This window comes from Silurus aristotelis (genome assembly GCF_946808225.1).
Source record: "Silurus aristotelis genome assembly, chromosome: 9".
NCBI classification, from domain to species: domain Eukaryota; kingdom Metazoa; phylum Chordata; class Actinopteri; order Siluriformes; family Siluridae; genus Silurus; species Silurus aristotelis.
Window position 1 is genome coordinate 18,682,535 of NC_139582.1, and position 25,579 is coordinate 18,708,113.

General features: G+C 38.7%; 1 protein-coding gene across 2 annotated transcripts in view; it reads left to right on the top strand.

Annotated features, from left to right (window-relative positions):
* Positions 1 to 25,470, top strand: part of fam184aa (family with sequence similarity 184 member Aa) — a 29,305-nt gene extending 3,835 nt beyond the window's left edge. The window contains exons 5-18 of one of the 2 annotated variants that reach the window (XM_083550302.1): positions 186 to 371; positions 728 to 850; positions 4,877 to 5,038; positions 6,321 to 6,442; positions 7,875 to 8,025; positions 12,748 to 12,960; positions 13,957 to 14,110; positions 14,865 to 14,992; positions 17,891 to 18,075; positions 20,795 to 20,941; positions 21,531 to 21,648; positions 21,738 to 21,842; positions 22,775 to 22,938; positions 25,023 to 25,470. In XM_083550302.1, coding sequence (XP_083406428.1) covers positions 186 to 371; positions 728 to 850; positions 4,877 to 5,038; positions 6,321 to 6,442; positions 7,875 to 8,025; positions 12,748 to 12,960; positions 13,957 to 14,110; positions 14,865 to 14,992; positions 17,891 to 18,075; positions 20,795 to 20,941; positions 21,531 to 21,648; positions 21,738 to 21,842; positions 22,775 to 22,938; positions 25,023 to 25,101 — 2,037 coding nt within the window. In that variant the 3' untranslated portion in view covers positions 25,102 to 25,470. The remainder of the gene's footprint in view (positions 1 to 185; positions 372 to 727; positions 851 to 4,876; positions 5,039 to 6,320; positions 6,443 to 7,874; positions 8,026 to 12,747; positions 12,961 to 13,956; positions 14,111 to 14,864; positions 14,993 to 17,890; positions 18,076 to 20,794; positions 20,942 to 21,530; positions 21,649 to 21,737; positions 21,843 to 22,774; positions 22,939 to 25,022) is intronic. The other variant, XM_083550303.1, reaches the window with a different exon arrangement.
* Positions 25,471 to 25,579: the final 109 nt, after the last annotated feature.

Genomic DNA, 25,579 nt, shown 5'->3' on the forward strand with positions numbered 1-25,579 from the left:
CTGTACTAGCTCTTTTTATAGATTTGCGTGCTAGTTCGTCCCCAACTTCAGGTTTAGATCTACCGCAGTGATAGTTTGCACACCATAATTATTATTATAATTACAGATTTTACAGATAAATAAGCTTATCAAGAGTTTATATACTTTCCCTGGTGCTCTAAAGCTCATCTGTGCTTCGTTTTCAGTCAATATGTGACCAGAAACAAAAGTACGAGCTGGATTTGGCTCAGGCTCGGGCTCAATATGAAGAGGAGGCTGCTCAAGTGAAAGATGACGAAGTCAAGGCTCTCGAGGAGGTCATGGAGAAGCACAGAGTGCAGCTGGAGAGCGCACACAATTCTGCAGAGAGAGAAAAAAAACAGCTCATTAACGTATGTGTACATATGATTAGGGATAATAAATGGTTGGGGCTGAGAAGATGAAAAGATACTGTATATAGCCAGACTGGAAGGCTAAGCTGGATGCTCTTATGTATTTATATATATTTAAAAAATATGGCTTCCTGCTTTGCTATAAGTATTAATATAGACTGAGTGCATTTAATACATCAGTGGGAGCTCTGGGCATTATCCTCATTTACACTTTCCACTGGCTTCAGGAGTGGGAAATGATGGTGCATTTCAGTTTCCACCACTTGGCAATTCTTTAAGACCTGTTTTGTCATACATACCATCCTGTCTGGGTTTTTCTCCGCTCTTTCCATTGTATACACTCAATCTATTTTCAGGAAATGAAACAGCAGTATGAGATCCGGCGTCTCTCGCTGGAGGAACAGAGGAGCTGCATGCAGCAGCAGCTGGATACTTTCCGTGAGGAGCTCACTGCCAAGCTCAACATTGCCAACCAAGAGGTATGCAGAAGTCTCTCATACACTGCTCAAGCACTGGGTTTACCAATAAGATTTACCACAGATTCTTCACTGACCTGTCATAACTATTATAGTATTCCATTTCCATAATACTAGTCATAATATAGCAGTGAGGTAGGTGTGATCTATTAGATGATCATTGTAGTCCATCGCTCATCAAGAGCCTGACAATAAATATAGCAAGAAACAAAAAAGAAAAGAAGGAGACCTATAGGAAAAGGCCAGGCTTAAAAACACAAAGTGAAACTAAGAGAGGCAACTTTCAAAGTGGGCTGCTATAGAGCACTGGCCTCAATCCTATTGAACACCTCGGGGGTGAATTGGAACACTGACTGCACCCCAGGCCTCCTCACCTCACCTACATCAGTATATGGCTGTACTACCACCCTTGTGGCTGAATGAGCACAAATCTTCACAAGCACACTCCAAAATCTAGTGGAACATCTGGTTTTCTGGTCATTGTAGTCAATTGCTAAAAGGTCAGAATACAGTACAAGTTATTTAGAGCCTCACCATAATCATAGCTAGAAGCAAAGAAAGAAGAGGCAAGCAGATTTAAATTACAAGTCCAGGCTTAAAAACACAACTTTTACATACTTTTCATACAAAGAGTAGACACTAAGCCAGACTAATTGCAACTTTTAGAACAGAAATCTTTGGCTATATGAGGCACGTAAACTAAACTGGAGCAAATTCGTGGGTCAGGTAGGTAGGGTAGGTAGCAATTTTCCAAAGGTTATTCCTAATGGACCATATGGACTTTAACTATTTATATCATTAGTAAAATCTGTTATTGTTGTAAAAGTATACCTCAATGGGGAGGTAGTAGCTCAGTATTTAAGGCTCAGGGTTGCCGACCAGAAGGTCATGGGTTCAAGCCCCAGTATCGCAAACCCTGCTACTCTTGGGGCTTTTGAGCAATGCCCTCCATTCCAGGGTTTCTAAACATAGCTGACCCTGTGCTCTGACCACAGCTTTCTACATCGCTTGCATATGTGAAGTAATAACAATTTAGTATAAATTAAACAATAAAGTGTTCTTTAAAAAAAAATGGCTGTCTTGGAACATACTTTAATTAGCTTTAGTTTTAAAGCACATAGGTTATTGGTTTATCTATATATCAGGTACTACATGTGGTATTAAAGCCTGGATTGATAGTGCTCTTCAATTTAACCACTACCTCAAATAATAATCCAAGATACACACACACACACACACACACACACACACACACACACACACACACACACACACACACACACACACATATATATATATACAGTGGGTACGGAAAGTTTTCAGACCCCCTTAAATTTTTCACTTTTTGTTATATTGCAGCCATTTGCTAAAATCATTTAAGTTCATTTTTTTTCCTCATGAATGTACACATAGCACCCCATACTGACAGAAAAACACAGAATTGTTGACCTTTTTGCAGATTTATTAAAAAAGAAAAACTGAAATATCACATGGTCCTAAGTATTCAGACCCTTTGCTGTGACACTCAAATATTTAACTCAGGTGCTCTCCATTTCTTCTGATCATCCTTGAGATGGTTCTACACCTTCATTTGAGTCCAGAAATTTTTGATTATACTGATTGGACTTGATTAGGAAAGCCACACACCTGTTTATATAAGACCTTACAGATCACAATGCATGTCAGAGCAAATGAGAATCATTAAGGTCAAAGGAACTGCCTGAAGAGCTCAGAGACAGAATTGTGGCAAGGCACAGATCTGGCCAAGGTTCCAAAATTTTTTTTGCTGCACTTAAGGTTCCTAAGAGCACAGTGGCCTCCATAATCCTCAAATGGAAGACGTTTGGGACGACCAGAACCCTTCCTAGAGCTGGCCAACTGGCCAAACTGAGCTATCGGGGGAGAAGAGCCTTGGTGAGAGAGGTAAAGAAGAACCCAAAGATCACTATGGCTGAGCTCCAGAGATGCAGTCGGGAGATGGGAGAAAGTTGTAGAAAGTCAACCATCACTGCAGCCCTCCACAAGTCGGGGCTTTATGGCAGAGTGGCCCGACGGAAGCCTCTCCTCAGTGCAGGACACATGAAAAACCCGCATAGAGTTCTCCAAGATGGTGAGAAATAAGATTCTCTGGTCTGATGAGACCAAGATAGAACTTTTTGGCCTTAATTCTAAGCGGTATGTGTGGAGAAAACCAGGCACTGCTCATCACCTGTCCAGTACAGTCTCAACAATGAAGCATGGTGGTGGCAGCATCATGCTGTGGGGGTGTTTTTCAGCTGCAGGGACAGGACGACTGGTTGCAATCAAGGGAAAGATGAATGCGGCCAAGCACAGGGATATCCTGGACGAAAACCTTCTCCAGAGTGCTTTGGACCTCAGACTGGGCTGAAGGTTTACCTTCCAACAAGACAATGACCCTAAGCACACAGCTAAAATAACGAAGGAGTGGCTTCACAACAACTCCGTGACTGTTCTTGAATGGCCCAGCCAGAGCAATGACTTAAACCCAATTGAGCATCTCTGGAGAGACCTAAAAATAGCTGTCATCCAACGTTTACCGTCCAACTTGACAGAACTGGAGAGGATCTGCAAGGAGGAATGGCAGAGGATCCCTGAATCCAGGTGTGAAAAACTTGTGGCAGCCTTCCCAAAAAGACTCATGGCTGTATTAGATCAAAAGGGTGCTTCTACTAAATACTGAGCAAAGGGTCTGAATACTTAGGACCATGTGATATTTTAGTTTTTCTTTTTTAATAAATCTGCAACAGTGTCAACAATTCTGTGTTTTTCTGTCAATATAGGGTGCTATGTGTACATTAATGAGGAAAAGAAATGAACTTAAATGATTTTAGCAAATGGCTGCAAAATAAAAAAGAGTGAAAAATTTAAGGGGGTCTGAATACTTTCCGTACCCACTGTATATATATATACAGCTAAAGAAATGTTTCTGCTACTAAATAGAGAAACTTGTGCCTGGCCAAACCTCCAACATCTATTATTAAAGTGCAGACACTACTGACCTGGAAGAATGCCCAGTTTCAACAGAGGGTCTGCCAACCATTAAACCACCGAATGGATTGTTTTTAAGAAGATTGTACAAAGGCCTAAGGGTAAATCATACATAGCAAAAAAAAAAGCTATGTTGCTGCACTGCAAGCTGGCCAATAATTAGGTTGTGTGTTGGAGACTGATGATGCATTCCAGGAATGTCTGTCAATTTTAGCTGACGCAACTGATATCATCAGACTAAGCATTCTCTACCATAAACTGGTCCACAAAAGAACCTCATTAGCAAGCATGATCATATCTGCAACAGTCAGGTGGAGCTTTCTGAGTGTTCCTAAGAAACAAAGAAGCAAGGTGTAACCCAGTTCTGTGGCTCTTAACAAATAAAATTAAAAGACCTTCAGGAAACAGTTCAAGCCCTTCATATTGGATAAAACCTGTAAAAAAAAAAAAAAGTGCTATTAATACATGGATATTTTTTTGTTAAATTTTATTTAAATAATACAATGGTTTTAATGTTTACTCTAGTTTTATATCTTGTCAAGACAATGAATATTGCCTTCACAGGTTCTTAGCTGTAAGACACTTTTAAAGCTGTCTAGGGCCCTCCATATGTAGTAGAATAACAGAATCCTGAGATTGGCAAGAAGAATGTCTGGAAATTCTCAATAGAATGTACTGTGAAACTTATCAGCATGGACCAGGCAAAATCAAGCAGCATAACAAGCAACTCGAGGCAACTGGTGCATAATACACTAGGCAAAATCAAACAGCATGAGAAGCAACTCAGGGCTACAGTGCACAATAACACTTTAATTTGATGGGGGGACAACCATAGAGGCACCATATATATCAGCTTTTGAACAAATGCCATAAAGTCCTGGGAATTTAGAGATTATAGGAGGTGGTGGATAAATGAGCAGAGATAAAGATCTGAAATAGATAAATATATTATGGAAAAAAATGTCTAGGCATGTTGTGTTTCAGTGATGAATAAATGCTTTCGCTTGCACTTTTCTTTAGGTGTCTCATCTAAAGGAGCTGGTAAGGGAGGGGGAGACAAACCTGGATTCAGCTGAGAATCACATCTCTCGACTTAAAGAGAACCAGGAGAAGCTGCTCATTGAGCTGGATGCTGCCAGAGCCAGAGTGAGAGAGACTAACCATGTTCTCACTGATGTACAGGTAAAAAATTCTAATAAAACAAAAGATTCACTTATTTTTGCCATGATGGAGTCTATGACTTGGGATATTCTACTACTTTGTACATGCATTAATGAGCATACATGTTAAAATAAACAAAAAGAAATCGAGTGCTCTTCATCAACCTGAAAAAACCCGTTTTTACAGTGAAGCATGGTGGTAGTAGTATCAAATCACAGAACTGGTAATGGCTGAAAACAAGAGGCAAAAAAGCAATAGCAATCCTAACATAAAATCTCTTACAGCCTGTGGTAGGGCTTCACCTTCTATAAGGATAAGAACCTTAAGCTGTCAAGTTGTTCTAGCTAAATATTTTAGTGTTAGGAAGACCAGGTTCTTCAACCCAGGCCAGAAAATTCTTGATAACTGCTGTTTAATAATAGTCTCCACAAAATCTGACAGAACTTGAGCAATCTTGACAGGAATAACATGCGACATATCAAGATCAAGACATGCAAAGCTAATAAAACACACATCCCCGTAGTGAGGTACAAGCAGCCAAAGGTTGGTCAAACGTAGTTTTGCTTGAAATGCCGCTAGTTTACTTCAGCATGATGCCCATACGTGTGTGTGAAGAGATTTCCCAAGGGCGTTTCGAGTTCGTGTTGTTTTACTCTAGCTACTAGTAGAATTCTTGCCTTTGGCTTTGACCTACCAGCCTGTTTCTGAATATTGCTAATAGATCTGCCTGCAGCCACACCATCTGCTCATCTTTTAACCCCTGCTATGAATGTTGATTAGATTTCTCCTAATTCTCAGATTCTCTCTAATAAATGCATGTCAGGTCTGCACTTTGGGTCACCCCTATCATACAATCGATCAGAAAAGACCCACTGACATTTCATTCAAAACACTTATGTGTTTAAAAAATGCTTTCTGCTGACACGCATACACTTTGCAAAAAAACGAGAACTGTACATGTTAATCACACAGCAAAAAAAAACATGATGCGAATAGATAACGCCTCATTTGTGGAAAGAAAAAAAAGATGTTACATGTGAGGCAATATGTATTCATATTATCTACACAGCACAGCTGGGCACTGTGGCATTGCGTAGAGAACAATAGCGCGCTCGAAAAAGCCAAATTAAGCCCCGTTTGGTCGTGAATGCAGCCGGGGATGACAATTTTCCCTCTCTGCGTCCGTGTGGAAAACAAATGTTTCTAATGATTCCTGTGTGCAATTAAGTGTAATCACTCTGTCTTTAGCGATAATGATCCATTATCCACACACACAGAGAGATACATGGTGTTTTTTTCACAGGAAGAGATCGAAAGCCAGAAGCAGCAGCACGAGGCCAGGATCGTTGCCATCAAAGCTGAGGAGAAGCAGAAAATGGATAAAATCACCAAGGAGCTTGATCACAAATGGACGGATGCTCTGAGGTAATTCACATTGCAAAAGTATTTTATAGATTATATAGGGGAGCTTTATATGGTAGTAGTGGCTCAATGGTTAAGGCTCTGGGGTATTGAGGAAATGACCAGTGGTTTGCTGCCAGTGATTGGCCCTTAAACTTCTTTGCTCCAGGGGCATCGTATCCTGGCTGCCACAAGCTGAAATATGCGAACAAAATAATTTTGCTGTGCTTAAGGTATATGTGACAAAGCCTGTTTGCTCTTTTATTATATAGTTCCCTATATGGAAACCTGATCGTCATGCCCATACCAACAAAAAAGTAAACCCAAAATTGTGAAGAACTATTTCTAAATCATTATAATTTCCTTTCACTTGAACTATGGGGTCCAAACCTGTTACACACCTGGTGTGCCAAGGTTGAAGTAGAAGAACTTGAGTGTCCTGCACAGAGCCCTGACCTCACCCGCTATAAACATCTTTGGGAAAAACTGAAACTGCACCCCAGACCTCCTCACCTGACATCAGTAATGCTCTTGTATATAAAAGAACACCAATCCACATAGCTGTGTCCCAGAAATTAGTGGAAAGCCTTCCCAGAAGAGTAGATTTTAGTAGTCCTCAAAACCTTGGATGTGCATTATACACTATATGGACAAAGTATTGGGACATCTGACTTTTTAGCCATATGTGGTTCTTCCCCAAAATGTTACCACAAAGTTGGAGGCAAACAATCATATATATATATATATATATATATATATATATATATATATATATATATATATATATAATATATTTGGATGCAGAACAATTAACTTTACACTGAATTTGAACTAGGAGACTCAAACCTTTTTTAGCATAACAATGCCCTTGTGTCCAAAGCCAGCTCAAGGAAGATATGGTTTACATAAAATGTAGTGGAAGATTTTGAGCAACCTGTTTTAGAGCTCTGACCTCAACCCTACTGAACACCTTTGGGATTAATTGGAATGCTGACTGCATCCAAGGCCTCCTCACCTACATAACCTGAATTTATCAACACCCTTGTGGCTGAATCCCAGAGGTGTGGAGGGAATTATAAGAGCAAATTGGGACTAAATGTGGAATAGGATGCTCAAAAAGCACATACCATACTTATGACCAGGTGTCTGCAAACCTTTGGCAATATAGTGTATATTACAATGATTAAACAATAAAATATATTGATTTTGCTTTTACTGCGTTGGCACCTTACAGCATCAGGATTCAAACCGTAGCTTGTGTTATCGTTTCCATAAAGTTTTGTGTTTTCCTAGTCCCTTTGTGGGTTTCCATCAGGTTTGGTCCTTGAAACTCTTACATGCTAACTCATGGTTGATTCCTATCAAGAAAATGTTTTGGATAGTGGTATTTTAACATGTTTATCTACAGAAGCAGCCCACATTAATCAGTAATCCAAGATTGTGTTTGTGTGTGCAGAGCTGAGCTAAAGACTCTAAAAGAGGAGCTGACGGATGAATATGAGGCTGATAAACAGGCAGCGCTCAGCCAGCTATCTCAGCAGAAAGACGTAGAGATCATGGTGGCCAGAGATACCTGGCAGAGGAGGGTGGAGGATCTCCTGGAACAGGTATCAGACTTTTAAGCTTCTCACCTCGACAATGTATGTGCCACATGTCTTCATTTCTTCTCCCTCATGGCTTAGTTTTTCAATGTGTGGTTTTGGCATCTGACAAAGCATCACAATATAGTTGATACATCATAATATACACTATATAAACAAAAGTACTGGGACATTTGAATTTTTCACTTATATGTGGTTCATCCCCAAAAAGTTGGAGGCACATAATTGCATAGAATTCCTTTGAATGCTGCAGTATTCAAAGGAATTCAAAATTTCTCTTCACTTGAACTAGGAGCCCAAACCTATTCCAGCTTGAATATACCCCTGTGTACAAAGCTTCATGAAAAAATGGTTGCCATGAGTTGGAGTGGAAGATCTCCTGCTCTCACACCTATCGAACACCCTTGGGATGAATTGGAACACTGACTTCCTCCTCACCTCACCTGCATCAGACTTTATTAACACCCTTGTGGCTAAATGAGGACGATAAACTTCAACAACCTCGCTCTATCTAAAAATCTAATGAAACATCTTCCCAGAAGAGTGGAGGTTATTATAACAGCAAATGGGGGACTAAATGTGGAATGGGATGTTAAAAAAAACACCTATCAATGTTAAGGTCAGGTGTCCACAAACCTTTGTCCATATAGTTTATTTTAAAACAGACTGCAATGCAATTAGAAATTAGTAACAGCAGTATATTAATACAAAAGCGATTTACCAATGATTTAAAATATTAATAAACCATTTCTTTATTGTATTATTTTACAATTATCTTTATTTCTACTCAAAAACTCCCCGGTTATTTTTTATTGCATTACAATTTTGTATAATGCCAAATTTCACATTTTCATAATTCAAAGAGAATCGTCAAAAATCTATCCCAAAAATGTAATAATGCTTTAAAGATGCACTCTTCCCTTCGGAAGCCAATTTCCACCACTGAATAAAAAAAAAAATAAAGGTTCTTGCGAGTTTATATCTCGCAATTATGACTTTTTTCTCGCAATTGCAAGTTTATATTTCACAATTCTGAGGAAAAAGTCTGAATTACGAGTTTGTGTCACGCAATCTTTGCCTTCCAAACCAGGCTTTTCTTTCCACCCAAGCATTCCACAGGGTTAATGAATTTATCCTGGTCTCCATTCAGATATTAATTGTGCATCCTATTGGTCAGCCTTCAGCTACAGTGACATTTTATCGATATGATTAAAGACCTCTGCTTTACAGCCACCTGTGCCCGGGAGCCAAGGGGGCACAATTGTCTGTGCTTTCTGACTAGGAGGAATGACATTACTCTTTCTATCTATCTATCTTTTGCACTTTCTTTCTCCTGCTTTCTCTTGTTTTATGTTCTGTCAATCACAGTGACACTGGCCAATCCCAGGCCATCTAGGTGGAAGACTTTTGAAGATGCCCATGGCTAGTTTCTCAGCAAACACATTCAACCTTTACTCTCGCTCTCTCTTTGAACCAGACCCTGACTTGTATTATATATTTACTAAAGATGATTTATACACTATATGAATAAAAGTATGACTTTTCCAACCATATTTGGTTCTTGCCCAAACTGTTACTACAAAGTTAGAGACACACAACTGTATAGGATGTCTTTGGATGTGCTAGCATGAATCTTTCATCTTGTCGTCTTGAATTGAACTTGCAAACTCAAACCTGTTCCAGGATGACATTTCTGTACACAAAACTAGCTCCATGAAGATATAGTTTCTATGGGTTGAAGTGGAAGATCTTAAGTGGCCTGCAATCCATCTCTGATCTCACGCCTGTTATGAGCTGGCATGAAAATGAGCTTGTCATTTAGCAAGCTAAGAAGCAGGTATTATAGCTACTTAGCTACAAGATAATCTGCTGTTTCAGTGCATAAACTGAAATAATCAGCTGATATTAAATGGTTCAGTGAACCATTAAAGATCATTATAGCAAAAATATTAAAGTCTGTTTATATATTAAATGATGTTCGATCCGTTTTTTTTGTCTGTTGATATTGTAGAAGGTACCGTTACCATGCCTGGATCTTTTCCAAACAACAGTTTGTCTGATTTGCATTAAATAGGAAATCTGTCCAGATGTCACATGGTCTGTTGACGTCACATAAAAAAAATTCTGTATCTGATTATGTGTGTGAAATTGGCTGTGTGTGTGTGTGTGTGCGTGTGTGCGTGTGTGCATGTGTGTGTGTGTGTGTGTGTGCGTGTGTGTTGTCCTCTCTAATTTCTCCATCTCACATCTCAAGCAGACGCCAGTATTAAGCGCATGCTGCCAGACAACATGCTGTAATTCAGCCCTCACTTAGACATTAATCCTAAATAAAGTTCTATTTGGAGCTCAGATGGAGCTCAGGGATTAGCCGCTGTTTCGTCAGGATATGCCAAGCAGCCCAGTGACCCAGTGTGAGGTAAAATAAAAATTTTAATTAAATATTTAATAGGGCAGAACAAATCTCCTTGCAATCAGTCCCCGTTTTCCCGCTTGTGTCCATCTTACAAAGTAACACGAAGGGATATGACAGCTTGGCCACTAGAGCTCTCTCGCTCTGTCGCTGAGCAGAAGAGAAAAGGGCTGCTGGCTCACATATGTGCCAATAGCTCTGCTGTCATCTTCGAGATTGCATTCATTTGTTCGTTCTGATGTAAAGAAGTACAATTATTTATATAAAATATATATATAGTTTTTCTCATTTGAGTTAACTGTAATATAATATAAATTACATTTTGAGACATTTAACGCTAATGTTTTTCTTAAATTTTTCTCAGATTTTAGCACTCTGTAATGCAAAACCTTTTAAGTTTGATGACACAATTATTAGTGTACTTTTTATCCTTTTATAGTTACTGACTCATTGTCATGTATGTAACTAGGTTACAGGCGATCGGATGCCAGTGCAGAATATTTTTAAATAAAAAAAATTTAAAAAAACATAACCTCGGTATGAAGGTGAGGATCATAAACAATAAAAAAGAACTGTGTAACGACAAATGTAAGATATTAAGTCCTGTGAAAAGTAAAGTTTACGGTAATATACGGACCTAATTACAAGAGAGCTTGATTTAGGGGCAGTGATCATTTGACATGGCTGCAGTGAATGCTGGGAACCATGGTCCAGGGACATAATCCTGACACTCTGTCAGTAAAACAGATTTCTGTCATTTTGTGGAATATGTTTTATTAGTTTTTGGAGTGTGATTGTGGATTTGGGATCTTTCAGACCAAAGTCAAGTATTTATGTAGGTGAGGTGAGGAGGCCTGGTCTCAGGTCAGTTTTCCAGTTCATCCCAAAGGTGTTCAATAGGGTTTAGAGCTCCATAACAGGCCACTAAAGATCTTCCACTCCAACCCATGTAAAGCATATTTTCATGGAGATTGCTAAGTACACAAGGGCATTGTCATGCTGGAACAGGTTTGGATTTTCTAGTTCAAGTGAAGAGAGAATCTAATGCTACAACAACCATCATATACAATTGTATGCTTCCAGTTTTGTGGGGAAGAACCACATACTGTATGGCAGCACATTATACTATTTTTTTGCCCCACCAGTTAAACCATTGACTCTAACTATTGTAAAATGTCTGCATCTAACAATAGTGTTTCTCTGGTGGTTTTATGACTTCTGGATTGCTTTCACACCACAATCACTAATCGATCAGTGGATGATTTATTCACTGCCTCCAAAGGCATGATGTGATTTCCTGAATCTGAGCTACAGAAATGCAAAGGATCTGGATATTGCATCTCCTGCAGGATGTAATTTAGTTCTTCTTTCTAACAAGACGCATATTTGGCCATTTATTGAAATCTTTTTTCCAGGTTTCAAATACTACATAAAAGTCTGCAGCTATTTCAAGGTGCCCGAGTGCATCAGAGAGAAAAAAGTTAATATTTTATAAGATCGGTGAACTCTGTCTCTTCTTTTGGATTTTATCTTACATAAGGATTTGTGTATTGATTCCGCACAAAGACAGGACTGATGCCGTAAACGGTCGGTCACGTCTGGTTTGATGAGTCATGGTGTAAATTGGGCTTTACAGAAAGAGCTCAGAGTTTCATCTCTGCGGGGAAAAATGGAATTTCTTACTTCGAGGTAATAAAAAAATGGAATGAGATCTTCTTAATCACCCATTTGACAGAATTTATTTCTTCAAATTAATACAGATTTTTTTAACTTTACATCCAAGACATCATAACTCTCAGGCACACACGTGGTTTGGACACACGAGAATAGTTTTATCGACCGAAGCAAACAAATCCAAAAGGGTAAAGTGTAACAACGATGGTTGTGGATGAAGTAATCATCAAACAGATGTAACAAGGCTTGACACAAAATCATTCAACAAACCAGCCCGGGGTAATACCATAAAGTATCTATGAAAAAACATCAATAACATCAGTAGGGCAATGGAAAGCTACACTGGGATCCTTGATATGTACAAAATCCCCCCAAAAGCTTTGAATTGGTGCATCAAAGGTCCAGGGATGTAGAATGAGGGAGAAGATCATGTGATTAGGGCCATAGTTTGTAATCTGGGAGTTGGTGTTGGTGGAGTAGACATGGCACATGATGCCCAGTGTACAGTAAATGTCTTAACAGGACTTCTTCATAACCACCTTATATTTCTCCTTTTTACATTAATCTTCTTTTATGCTATTTTTGTTTGATAGTGTTTGACCATGTTTCTATCTTATATTCTGTTATGTATGTGTGTGTGTTAGATTTCCTTACTAAAGCAAAGTCTGGAGCTACAGCTCTCGCAGTCAAACAGCGCTCTGCAGCAGTTGCAGTCGCAGTTCACCCAGGAGCGGCAGCACTTGGCCCAAGAGCTGCACGAGCTGGCGCTGGAGCATCAGCAACGAGAGCGCCATCTGCAGGACGCCCACTGCTGCACCATGCAGGACCTGGAGGAGGCACGCCAACTTGAACTTAGTGTATGTGCACACACAGACATACACATGTACAGTAAATTCTTTACACGCATCAACTCCACTCTGTCTAAAGTTAAAAGTAGAGCAAGGGCTTCTCACTTATCATGTTATCAAACCTCAAAGTTCAGTATGCGATGCAGCTACAATATAATATTAAAATGTTAGTTAAGAGAAATGTTAAATGAACAAAAGTATTCACCAAAAGGACACCCAACTTTTCCAGCCATACAGTATGTCATTCTTTTGCAAAATATTTCCACAAAGTTGGAGATACTTGATTGTATTCGACGTCTTTGGATGTGAAAGCATGCAATTATTCCTTTACTTGAACTAGGAGAACCAAATCTTTTTTAGCATGTTAATTCCCCTGTGCCCAAAGCCAGAACATGAACACATGGCTTACACAGTAATCCCCCAAAATATAGTGGAACATCTTCCCAGAAGAGTGGAGGTTTTTAGAACAGCAAATGAGGTCTAACTGTGGAATGGGGTGTTCATAAAGCAATCTTATGCTCAGGATTCCTTTATATAAGCTGCTTTGGGCTTAGATTACCAATAAATAAATAGATAAAGCAGAGAGGCAGCTTTCATTTCATAACACTTGTGTGTATGATGATACAGGCCTCATGTGCCTTGTTTCTTTTTTTTTTTTTTTTTTTGGGGTATTTGGTGGGTGGATCGTGGGATGTTCTTGGCTGAAATAGAATGGCTCTTTAGCAGGCGTTTGACACTGATCTTTTACATAATGGAAAGTAAGTTTGTGGTTTCTGTAATGTTTTGCAATGGAGCTGTGCGTTGGCGTTCTCACAATGTTGTATTGATGCTCTAATATACATTACCATTTCTAAACAAACTGCTACTTCTAATAACAGTGCTGGACGTTATTACAATTTCATCTTTTAATATTCACGTGGTTTTTCGATTGTTAAATAGAATTCAATGAAGGATTTAGAGGACTTGTACCAAGCTAGAGATTCATTTATGTATGTATGTGTGAAGGAGCTGGAGGATCGTCTGAAGCAGGAGCAGCGTGAGGAGCTGCATGCGCTCAAAGAAGCCCAAAGACAGACGCTGGACATTTTGCAACAACAGTCAAATCAGGAGCTGCAAACTCTTCGCTTCGAGCTCGAAGATGAGGGAAAGGCCATGCTGGGTATGATTTAAAAAAAAAAACACACACAATCCACCATTCAATCACCATCATCAAATGTGACCTTCGAGACAGTTACTGAAAGGAATCAATACTAAAACTACTGTTATACTAAATAAAAGAGCTTCAAAGTGTTGACAAAGTAGAGCACTTATAGTTAAAGCTTTTGTTTTGATGCATCAGAGGTCCAGGAAAACTAAAACCAGGTTCATCACATATCATTTGATGGGTCATGTGATCAGGTTCATAGCTGTACAGTTTTTATAGTAATGGAACATTACTGATTGCAATATGTTATTGGTACCATGGTATCACAATCTATAAGACTAATAATTAAAAAATAAATAAAAATGACAAATTATGTGTTATTCGACCAAGTGGGCGGAGCCACAGGGTGGGTGTCTGTTTGTTTGTATATATTTAGGCGATCAGCTTGGAGAGGGCTTTCATTAGGCCTTTTGGACATGCGTCCAAATCTTGTTATTCCTCACAAAGTGGCTATAATATAAGGGACTAATAACAGGGACAAACTGTTCACTGCATTGAGTGAAATATAACTATAAATAGCATATAAAAATTAAATAACATCATTCCATTTTTTCAGGATATTAATTTGAAAGAATAATCGACTTTCAGATCAACAAACTTTAAGATATAATGAATATATTGTACAAACTAACTGTACTGTTTTGTACTACTCTATCTAAACACATATTTGTGTTTCTTGCATGTGTGTGTGTTTGCGTGCACATTGAAGCCTCTCTGCGTTCTGAGCTGAATCATCTGCATGCTACAGCTATCGAGCACCTGAGACAGAAACACCTGCAAGAAAACACAGTGGCCAAAAGAGAGCTGGACAAAACAGTGGAGTGTTGCAAACAGCATGTAAGTGATTTACACACACACACACACACACACACACACACACACACACACACACACACACACTGCAGACTGAACCAATTTCATGCACATAATTAAAATTTTGTTTTTGATGTCAACAGATCATCTGACGCACACACTCACACACACACACACACACACACACACACACACACACACACACTCTGAGTACACTTCAAACTGCACTACAAGCAAATCTGGTAATAACTGAAAAATATAAAAAAAAAAAAAGGACTATGTATATAGTTTCACTTCACACCTCACAGGTTGTCTCCTGATTGTTTTTGATGGTTGTTGTTGTTGTTGTTTTGGTGGTGGCAGTGTTGTAATAGATTTGTAAGCGGTGCTGGTGTTTTCGTTGATGGTCGTGTTGGTATTGCGTTACTGTTGGTGGTGGTAGTGGGGTTGGTGGTATTGATTTGTATTCGGGTTGTGATGGTATTGTTGTTGTTTTTTGTTGGTGCTCCAGTTATTAAAGGTATTGTTGTTGGTGGTGGAGGTACTATTGGTATAGTTTTGTAAGTAATGTTAGTGTTGTGGTAGTGGTTGTAGTATTGTTGGCACAATTTTGTATGAGATGTTGATGATGTTGGTTGTGTTGGTATTGCTGTTGTTTTCACTGGTATTGGTGGTGCTGATTGTGTTTTTTGGTATTGCTGTATTTGTGGTGTTTTTGGTGATGGTGTTGGTATTGCTGTTGTCAGGGGTGGTGGTAGTGTTTTTGGTATTGCTGATGGTGTTGTGGTGGTATTGCTGTTATTGTTGGTGGTGGTGGTTTTGGTCGTGGTAATGCTGTTTTTAGTAGCGGTGGTATCGTTTGTACGGTTTTGTATTGGGTGTTGGTGGTGGTAGTATTCTTGTTTTTCACAGTCCTTGTCCACGGTTCAGGTTATGGTTCTTGTTTCCTGGTGATTTTGGTGTTTTGTTTCTTTGTTTATATTTGCTGGCACTAAAAATGAGTCACTAGACTGTGGCTATTAAACATGCCTGGTGTGAAATCAAAAAACAGTTCTGATACGGGGCAAAAAAGGACTGACATCTTCAGTCGAGGCTCTGATATTGTAAATATTTCACATTAAACATTTAACAAGAGACCGAAAAAAAAAAAACACCTGGTGAAAAAGGGATAAATCCAGAAGAGTAGTATGTTTTAACAGGAATACTAAATCCCTTGGGTTTTGAAGCCTCCCTGTTAAAAAAAAAAAACTCACTTAAAGCAATACGAACATACAAACCCAGAAGGCAAAAGATCAGATTAGGATTCAAACAAAAGGAAGATTTTGTAAAATGCAAAAATGAAATCTTTACCTTTAACTGTTTCAAAGTGCTGATACTGGAGAATCCTTCCAAAGCCTGGTGAATCAGGAAACTAATTTTACTTACAGTACAACATATCAACAAAAAATGACTAAAAACCTTTCGACCAATCGGGACCAAGTGTTAGACCCGCCCACCAACATGTTCATCAAGAAGTTTTCCATTTTGAAGCTGACTCCAAAAATGTATTTACATCCTATAAAGCAAAAAAGCCATGGATTTGCTTCCTAGTTTTAGACACTGAAACAGAGAGGGAAAAAAACAGAAAAACCACTGCTGTGATGAATCTCTCGAGCTGGATTTATTTAAAAATATGAAGGATGCGACACGTCTGTGCGACCCCCAGAGTTAAGTGTGGAAATAAACGAGGCTGTCAGGAACAGGTAACGGTTGAAGGAACCTGTGCTCGCTCATACCAGTGATAAATTCGCTTCGAGGCCCATTTTAGTGGGAAGTAAACGATGAAAATGATGAATCACAGAAATTAGTGTCTTCTGCACATTTTTTGCAGAAGACTGCAGAAGAATTCTTTGCTTCTCATTCCCTTCACCATTTCCTTATTTTTCTGTCTAGCCTTTTTTTTGGTGCAGCTATAAAAGAGAGGCTGTACAAGGGACTCTAATCAATGATTATACTGCCAATGTGCTGTTTTGTTTTTAAATAAAAGGTGCATTTGGAGTTTCAGGTTGTGCCCATATTTTGTTTTAAACACCCTTACCTTAATATTTTTATCGTAATAGTAGATATACAGTCTATTAAATGCCATTTATTTTTTATTACATTTTAATTTTCAGATTTATTTCATTGTATAGTGGATGAATCGGATATTACTTATTTGATATTATTTTTCTCGGTTTTTCTACTCATTTCCAAACACCATTATAACATATTTCCAAGCACATATAAACTGGGAAATATCATGCTATGATATGTACAAAATGTACAATAGGTTGTGGACACCTAACCTTAAGATTAGTGTGGGCTTTTTGAACATCCTTTTTAACATTTAATTTGTTGTTATAATAACCTCTACTCTTCTGGGAAGATGTCATCAGTCTCCAAAGGCTGTCAATTAATTAAAATATCTAATCACGATTAATCATGTGATGGTCATGAGTTAACTCATGATTAAACTAATTAATTTTGACAGCCCTAATATATCTGTATCTCATTCAGTAGAATAATATTTACCATTACACTGTTTAGAAATGGTTTAAAGAACATGGCAAAAAGTTCAAGGTCTTGACTTGGCCTTCAGATTTCCCAACCTTCAGTCCGTTTAAGTATCTGTAACAAAAAATCTTTCTACTTTGCAGCTTACAGGACCTAACATCTGGTTTGCAGACACTACAGCACACTTTCAGAAATCTTGGGAAATCCAGGTCTTGGACAACTCAGTTGTTTATAATTACAGAAGTTAAAGCTTTGAAAGCTGCTCTACTTGAGCAGAGGGTATAGATAAGGAGTACAGGACTAATTGGGGGGCCGAATGACTCATTATGGGTAGCGTTCAGTAATAAAGCATTCTTACGTTTTCCTTACGACTTCATTTGTGTATTTTAGGAACAGGATCTGCTGGTTAGTTTCTCAGACCTGCAGCAGGAGGCGAACTGCAGGAAGAACCGTGTCGCAGATCTGGAAAACGAGATTCACTCTCTGAATGAAACCGTCAACAAGCTAACCAAAGAGCTGGAGCTGAAGGGCAAAGAAGTTCTGCGTGTCCGCAGTGAAGCCAATCTGCAGATCAGGTTTGCTTGCCAAGCGTTAATTAAATAAACAGTTACGCAAAGATGAAGTGTGAAGCAGCTGCTTTATTTTAGTCAAACACTGATACACGCAGGTGTTTGGTGCGTTGAGAATGGATCAACAATATATAGGCGCACACAGATGCATAGGGAGTCAAAGGCAATGTTAGATGACATGCTCTGTTCATCAAGAGTCACTGAATGATAATTGTTTGTGGTTGTTTTGGACCGGGGAAGGTTGGAGACTTATTTCTGGTGGAAACAAATACTGATCCAACATGGCCGCCATTCCATACTTCAACACCATGTCATTTTGTCTGGATTGCGCCTCATTGGAACCGACTTTACCATACAATTAGTCATTGAGCCAACCATGCGTCCAAGCTCTTTAAGGGTTATTTAGAGAGTAAACATTAATCTACAGTGTTATTTATCATGGAAAGGCCTGGCCAGTTACCATACCTAAATCCTGTTGAACTGCTCTGGGATGAACTGGTTCTCAGAAAGAAATCTTTAAGTGATGACGAACACCTCTGGGAAGTTTTACAAGAGGCACAGCAAAGTTTTTCAGCTGAATGTTTGGAGAAAATGATGTCAAGCGTGTGTAAAGCTGTTATATATGCTAAAGGAGGGTTTTTCATGGAAAAAAAAGTTTACCATTTGTACATGGATATATTTGTTTAGTAAAATTTTAATTTCATACTGTTTAAATGTATGCCGACATGCACACACAGGGATGCAACATGCTACCAAAGCAGAGGGTTAAATTCAAGAATAAATGCACTATGCGCAATGAACCATTGATAGATAGATAGATAGATAGATAGATAGATAGATAGATAGATAGATAGATAGATAGATAGATAGATAGATAGATAGATAGATAGATAGATAGATAGATAGATAGATAGATAGATAGATAGATAGATAGATAGATAGATAGACAATTTGAGACATCTGGACAACAAGATAAAGGGATGAAGTGAGGACTAAAAAAAGATCTCATGCGGCAGCTGCTCATGTGTTACACATTCCAGCCATGACACTGTACACCAGAACAATACTCAGGGAGTTAATCACTCACGTTAGCTATTTGTGAAACGCATTCTTCTCAGCAGTCGTTATTAAAGGGACTGACCGGTGGCTTCAGAGATTCCCTGCAGTGTTGTGAGTCTAAATTCATACAGTGGCATAAGAGGCTTAATAGTAGAAAGTTAATTATTAACCAGACTAATTATAATCCTAATAAAATTATACTACACTTGTATACTAAGGTAAAGGACCCCAACACCAAATAGACAAAAGAGTGTGGGCACCTGATTATAAGATTCTTATGTGCTTTCTGAACATCCCATTCCACATATAGACCTGATTCACTGTTATAATAACCTCCACTCTTCTGGGAAGATGTTCCACTAGGTTTTTAGATAGTGAGGTTGTGGAAGTTTATTGTCCTCATTCAGCCACAAGGGTGTTAGTAAAGTCAGGTGCTGTTGTAGGTGATGTAAGGAGGCCTGGGGTGCAGTAAGTACTTCAGTTCAGACTTCTTTCAGAAGTTCTTTCACTGTAACCCATGTAAACCATATCTTTATGGAGCTGGCTTTGCACACAGGGGCATTGTCATGTGAAATAATCATCTAATGCCAGCACACTCAAAGATATACAGTATATACTTTTTTTTTCTTCGAGAAAGAACCATATATGGCTGGAAAAGTCAGGTGTCAAGTGACATTTGTCTTATAAATAGTGTATATTTTGTAAAATTTAGGGGACATGAGTGACAAAATGTGAAGCAGGAAGCTAGAAAAATGAGGCTTGGTAATTCATAAATGTAATTGTACTTTGGCGAAAACATACAAGAAGTATCAGTACTACAACTGATTATCTACTCCTGAAATAAAAAGAATTACAGATTACATTTTGATTACAGACAAGAAGACGGATGTGTTGTACAATAAATAAAAATTCATGAGTAAAATGAAACGACTTTTTTGTTGTGAGGGAAAGAAAAGCACGTGTGTGTGTGTGTGTGTGTGTGTGTGTGTGTGTGTGTATATGTGTGTGGTGCAGCAATTTGGTCGAAAGCTATTTTTCTTGATGAAAAAAGTGCCACCAGCAGTGCAGTGTGTATAAAGGTTAATACAGCAGGAATTAGGAGGGCAGAGGAAGTGATTTTCTCTGGCAGGCCCGAGGCTGAGTGAAGCAATAGGTCTCTCTCTCTCTCTCTCGCTCTCTTTCTCTCTCTTATACACGCTCATAAAAACACATACACAACCAGATTTTTCTCTTAGCACCATGTATTTTACTCTCTTTCACCTCCATATCTTAATATTAAATTGCAAGCCTGTGCGACATTAGTGTTATCTTTAAAATCGCTAAATTGTGTTTGACTGAATTCTTCAGTGCATTAAATGGAGCGTTCAGACCACCTGCTCAGATCATCGCTCAGTCCCAGGAATAATTCAAAATATAAACAAACGAAAAAAATCTAGTTTGGTGCAGATCATCGCTCAGTCCCAGGAATAGTTCAAAATATATAACAGAAAAAGTCCTGGAAACTGGAGAACACAGAGCAACTCGAGCTTGAGATCAGGATCGAAGCTGGATCCCTGAATCTGTAGCAATGCTAACTGCTAGTCTAATGAATGTTGAGGACCGTTACAGTATGTTGCTGGTGTGTGCATGCTTTGAATGCTAACTGTGAGTGAAAATGTGTTTCCAGGGCTCATGAACAAGATCTATCCAAGAGGCATGAGAGAGAGCTAGGCGAGCTCAGCGTGAGCCACAACAGAGAGACACAAATCATGTTGTCTGACTTTAACAAAGCTCAGGAGCTGCTGAAGGACAAGATCTCAGCCCTTCAAATCCTGTAAGTAAAAATAAAAATGACAAAATCTATATATATTGTATGTGTATGTACAGCCAAAAAGAAAACCAAAATCCAAAAAGGGTGCTTATGTAGGATTGTTTTGCAGCCACAAGACCGTGGCAACTTGCAGTCATTGAGTTGACATGAACTTCTCTGTTTACCAAAGTATTCTAGAGGCCATCTGTACAAAAGCTAAATAGTCAGAATCACCAAAGAAAAAAAACACAATGCCTGAAAAAAAAAACAGAATCAAAAATAGTTAGTAAAGTAGAAGTGTTAATAACTTTTTATTATCAATTAACAAAAGATAATAAGAGCAGAATAACATGAAATAAATATTTCTTGTGAGCACTTTGTCCCTGCAAACGTTTCTTAGGTGACAACTGAATCTACAGTCCTTAACATGGCTTGTAAAACATCTTGAAAACCATCTGCTTTAAAATCTTTGCCTGGGAGAGACCTTGCTGATGCAGTATAACTACTCTGAGTCTTGTTGCTGTGCTACTATGGAATTGAAAAGAAAATTTGTGGTATCATCTTTCCCTAGTTTACAATGAATGTTTTTGTGTGTGTGTGTGTTTGTGTAAAGGCTGGAGGGAACCGAGGACAAGTTTCGAAATCGTGAGAGCAGGTCGGAGGACTTGCAGAAGATCACTGAGCTCCGAGAGATGGTGGCCGAAAGAGAGTCTCTGGTCAAAAAGTTGGTGGTAAGTGTGTGTGTTCAAGTTGCTGTGTGACCTTACACACTGGTCCTCACAAAGGGTTTCATGCACACCTCACTCTCTCTTTGTTTCAGGATGATAAGAAGTTCTACCAGCTGGAGTTGGTAAATCGAGATACAAGCTTCAATAAAGTGTTCAACACCAGCCCCAACGTGGGGGTCATTAATCCGCTCATAAAGGTACAAACGCTCGCTTTGTATTTTATCACACGCTCTGAAAGGTGCCACAAATCCAATCTGTGCCTTTAACACCTTAAAACCCAAGCAGCTGGGGGTTTTCTGGAAAATACACTCACCTTGTTTACTATTATAGTGAAATATAAAAGTATTAAATCCCCCCAATTTCTGGGTTACAATCCAGAGTGATCAACAAACACTCTATGGACAAAAGTTTGTGGACACCTGACCATAAGATTGTGTTCCATTCCACATTTAGTCCCCACTTTCTGTTATAATAACCTCCACTCTTCTGGGAAGATGTTCCACTGGATTTGGAGGGTGCTTGTGGACATTTGTGCATTCACATTCATCCCAAAGGATGTTTAGTAGGGTTGAGGTTCTAAAGCAGTCCATACCAATCAAGGGAAATTAGACGAGCTATAGCTTAAGCCTCCCAGATCTCCCACACATGCTACTGTTAAGCACAAAGCTCACTTATAATGCTGAGGTTCTAAGGGTTAAGTTGAGGACTTCATGTGCCTCTGTCATGAATAACATCCATTATTTTAAACGCAAAGACATGGCACTCTGATTTTCATGTTTTTGCATTAAGGCGAATGCTAATTTTTGAAATACTGATGCATCCCATCCCATGATAATAATAATCATAATAATAGTGAGGAATGGGTTATTGCGCATGAAATGTTGGGGTTTCTTTTGTACGTTTTTGCCTCTCATTGTCATGAAATGTTCACGTGGTCTCCCTTTTTGAAATCCCGCTCCCTCACATCGACCTCTCCTTTTGCTTTCCAAGCCATTCTCTCGTCATGTTTTCTTATCTCGTCCAGAGACCTCACCTGGAAGCAGGAAGCTAAACCCTCGCTAGTAATATAGTGATCCCCCCCAAAAAACAACACAAAAAAAAACGTTCTGTTTGTGTCCTTCCGATTTAGCATAAGAGTAGAAAAGCTGCAATCCGATTCGTCAGCTCTCCAAACCTAAGTGTTGTGGAAGCCGAAGAGAGAGGGGCGGGGCCTACCAGCGTAGAGTCTGTCCCAAGTTCCCCCAATCAGCACGCAGAGCACAAAGCTCCGTCCCTGACCCTGCCCACGCGCAGGTGAGCCCCGCCTCTTCGTCCAGTGTCCATCCTCTATATTACACTAATTCACAAAAACACACACACACACAGACTCACCGTGACCAGAGCCATATTTGATCACACAGCCATTACTGTGTGTGTGTTTGCTGTTTATTTTTTTAGTTATTTATTTGGTTGGTTGGTTATTTATGCATTTATCACCCCTTCACACATTCTTCAGTGCATCTGGCTGGCACGATGCACAGAAAGAGTGTTTGTGTCGTGTTTTTAAAAGCATGGGCAACATATTCTCGGAAGAATTTTTTTTTTATTCTCACCGTCATGTAGGAACAGAAAGCGTAGATTTTGCTTACCACTGGCGTACACATACACACTGTGTGATCTTTATTATTATATTTATCTTTATTTTTACAGACAGACAGACAGACAGACAGACAGACAGACAGACAGACAGACAGACAGATAGATAGATAGATGGCATCGGAATGGAAAAGCGAGCATGCCTTAGTGTTTATGTCCTCCTTTTCACGTGTCCATAGATTTTTTTATTTACATTTTTTTTGTATTTGCATGTTTTAATATGTGGATGCGATGCATATCATTATCAATGTTTGTGTATCCGATTCTTCTCATTCTTCCTTCATGTTTCTGGTGTTTTTGCAGCTTTTTTTTTAAGATGGTGGTGATTTAAAAAAAATGTGGACCATGCTCAGATTTTGTTGTTGAGAGTTGCATTAACTTTCAAACTGGGAAGGTTCCCCACCAAACAGATTATTAATGATTATTTATTTAATCCAATTTTTTTTACAAGCATTCATATAAATAAAAAGAATAATTTAATCCATTGCATTTATTTTGTCCAGTACTCCCCCCCAATACTTAAAAAAAAAAAAATATTTAATGTATTTTATAATGATTTTTTTTAAAAATGTGTTTACTTTTATTGACCTTTTAAGTCTGATTATTTATTTTAGCCAAATGCAGCATTTTTTGGCTAGTTAGCATCTCTTACTTTACTTTAATATTCAGGATCAACTCATTTTTATTATTATTAAAAACACATGGATATTAGGATAAGACTGGTGTATAAATACACTTGGTCCTTCGGGAGAATGATTTTAACACATTGTGGGTGGTCTTTGAGCTTGTGTATGTGGAAGACAGCTGTTAGTTCTTGTGTTAAGAATCCCCGTAATCTACCATAAGCAGCGTTTGATAGCGGGGTGGAAGCGCTTGGGTAGAAAATGCATGTGATTGCAACGACCAGTTTGTTTTTCCCAGTTGCTTTCCTAGCAGAACTCTGAAAGTCTTTCACCCTGAGTGATTATTGCAGGGCATATCATTTTAGTAGCTGTTTCATCTGCAGGTCACAGGAACTCTGTGACATACCCAAGACTCTTTGTCCTATAACCCTATTCTGTGCCCTGTAATAATATCATCTTTTACAAAGCCCGCAAATGAAATGTAGTAGTAATTGGATTGTGATGGATTCCGATCTACCAGCTCTGAAAAGATATTCCAGGAAGAACATCATTCGAAAGAACCCAATCTGAATTGACCTTATCAGTGATATAATGTATGTATGCGCTTCTTTTTCGTTGCGTCTTTTTTTCACCTCTATTCGTGTCTAAACTTGCATGCTGATTCCCACCTGATATCCTGCAGAGTGTGAAAAATAACACATTCAACTTTACAGATATATGAGTCAAAGAACAGTTGGAGAAAACCCACATACTCACAGCAAGCTCACAGACTGGGCGCCCGAACAATGTAGCTTCTATGGAAGTATGTTTGTGTTGAGATTCAAACCCAAGACGTTCTCCATCCTTTGTGAATCACAGAGTCCTCCAAGACAACCATCACACACGTACACTAGATTGAGACTCCCACAATACTCTAGCTTGGCTGTAATTGTCAGAAAAGAAGGACGTGTGCCATGCCAGACTGAGCATACGGTCAGTTTAGCTTCTTTAGGACTTTACTTAAATATATCCGTGTTGAGATTCGAACCACGGTTTCCCTCATATGTTTTGCCGCTCAGGTTTGTGCTTTTATCTCTTCACTTTTTAAACCTCTTTTTTTCCTGCTTGTGTGTCCGGCAGCCATCGTGAGAGAGACGACGCGACAGCAGCGGCGCCAGAAGAGTCGCCCGAACTCTCGTCTCAATACTTCTCGTTCTGACACTTTCCACCAGAAGAGCATGCGAAAAAAAAAAAACAGCACTTTTCAGTCGTCCATTAGTCTGTGTTCTGCACTTCACTGTGAACTTCACTTCCTGTTTTTATTTCAGTAATAATATGAAGAATAATTATAATACTCCTATTCCTTTGACCTGGGCATTAATGCAATATGAGAGGAGAGGTTTATCCGATTTCGTCGATCGCACAGATCAGATCTGTCTCTTCTTGAAGGACCGAAACTGTTGGAACAACACTGTCTTGCCAGTTCTGAACAATTTAATTTACAATTAATTGCACAATTAATTGTTTATATTTGTATTCGATTTGTCTTGTTACGAAACAAATAAACCATCAATTATAAAAAAAAAAATTATAATAAAATATGTCTGTCATCTTTAAATGCAAATGTCTATATAAATATGAGTAACAGGAAAAAAATTTCAGTTAGAGTAGTAATATAATAATAATAATAATAATAA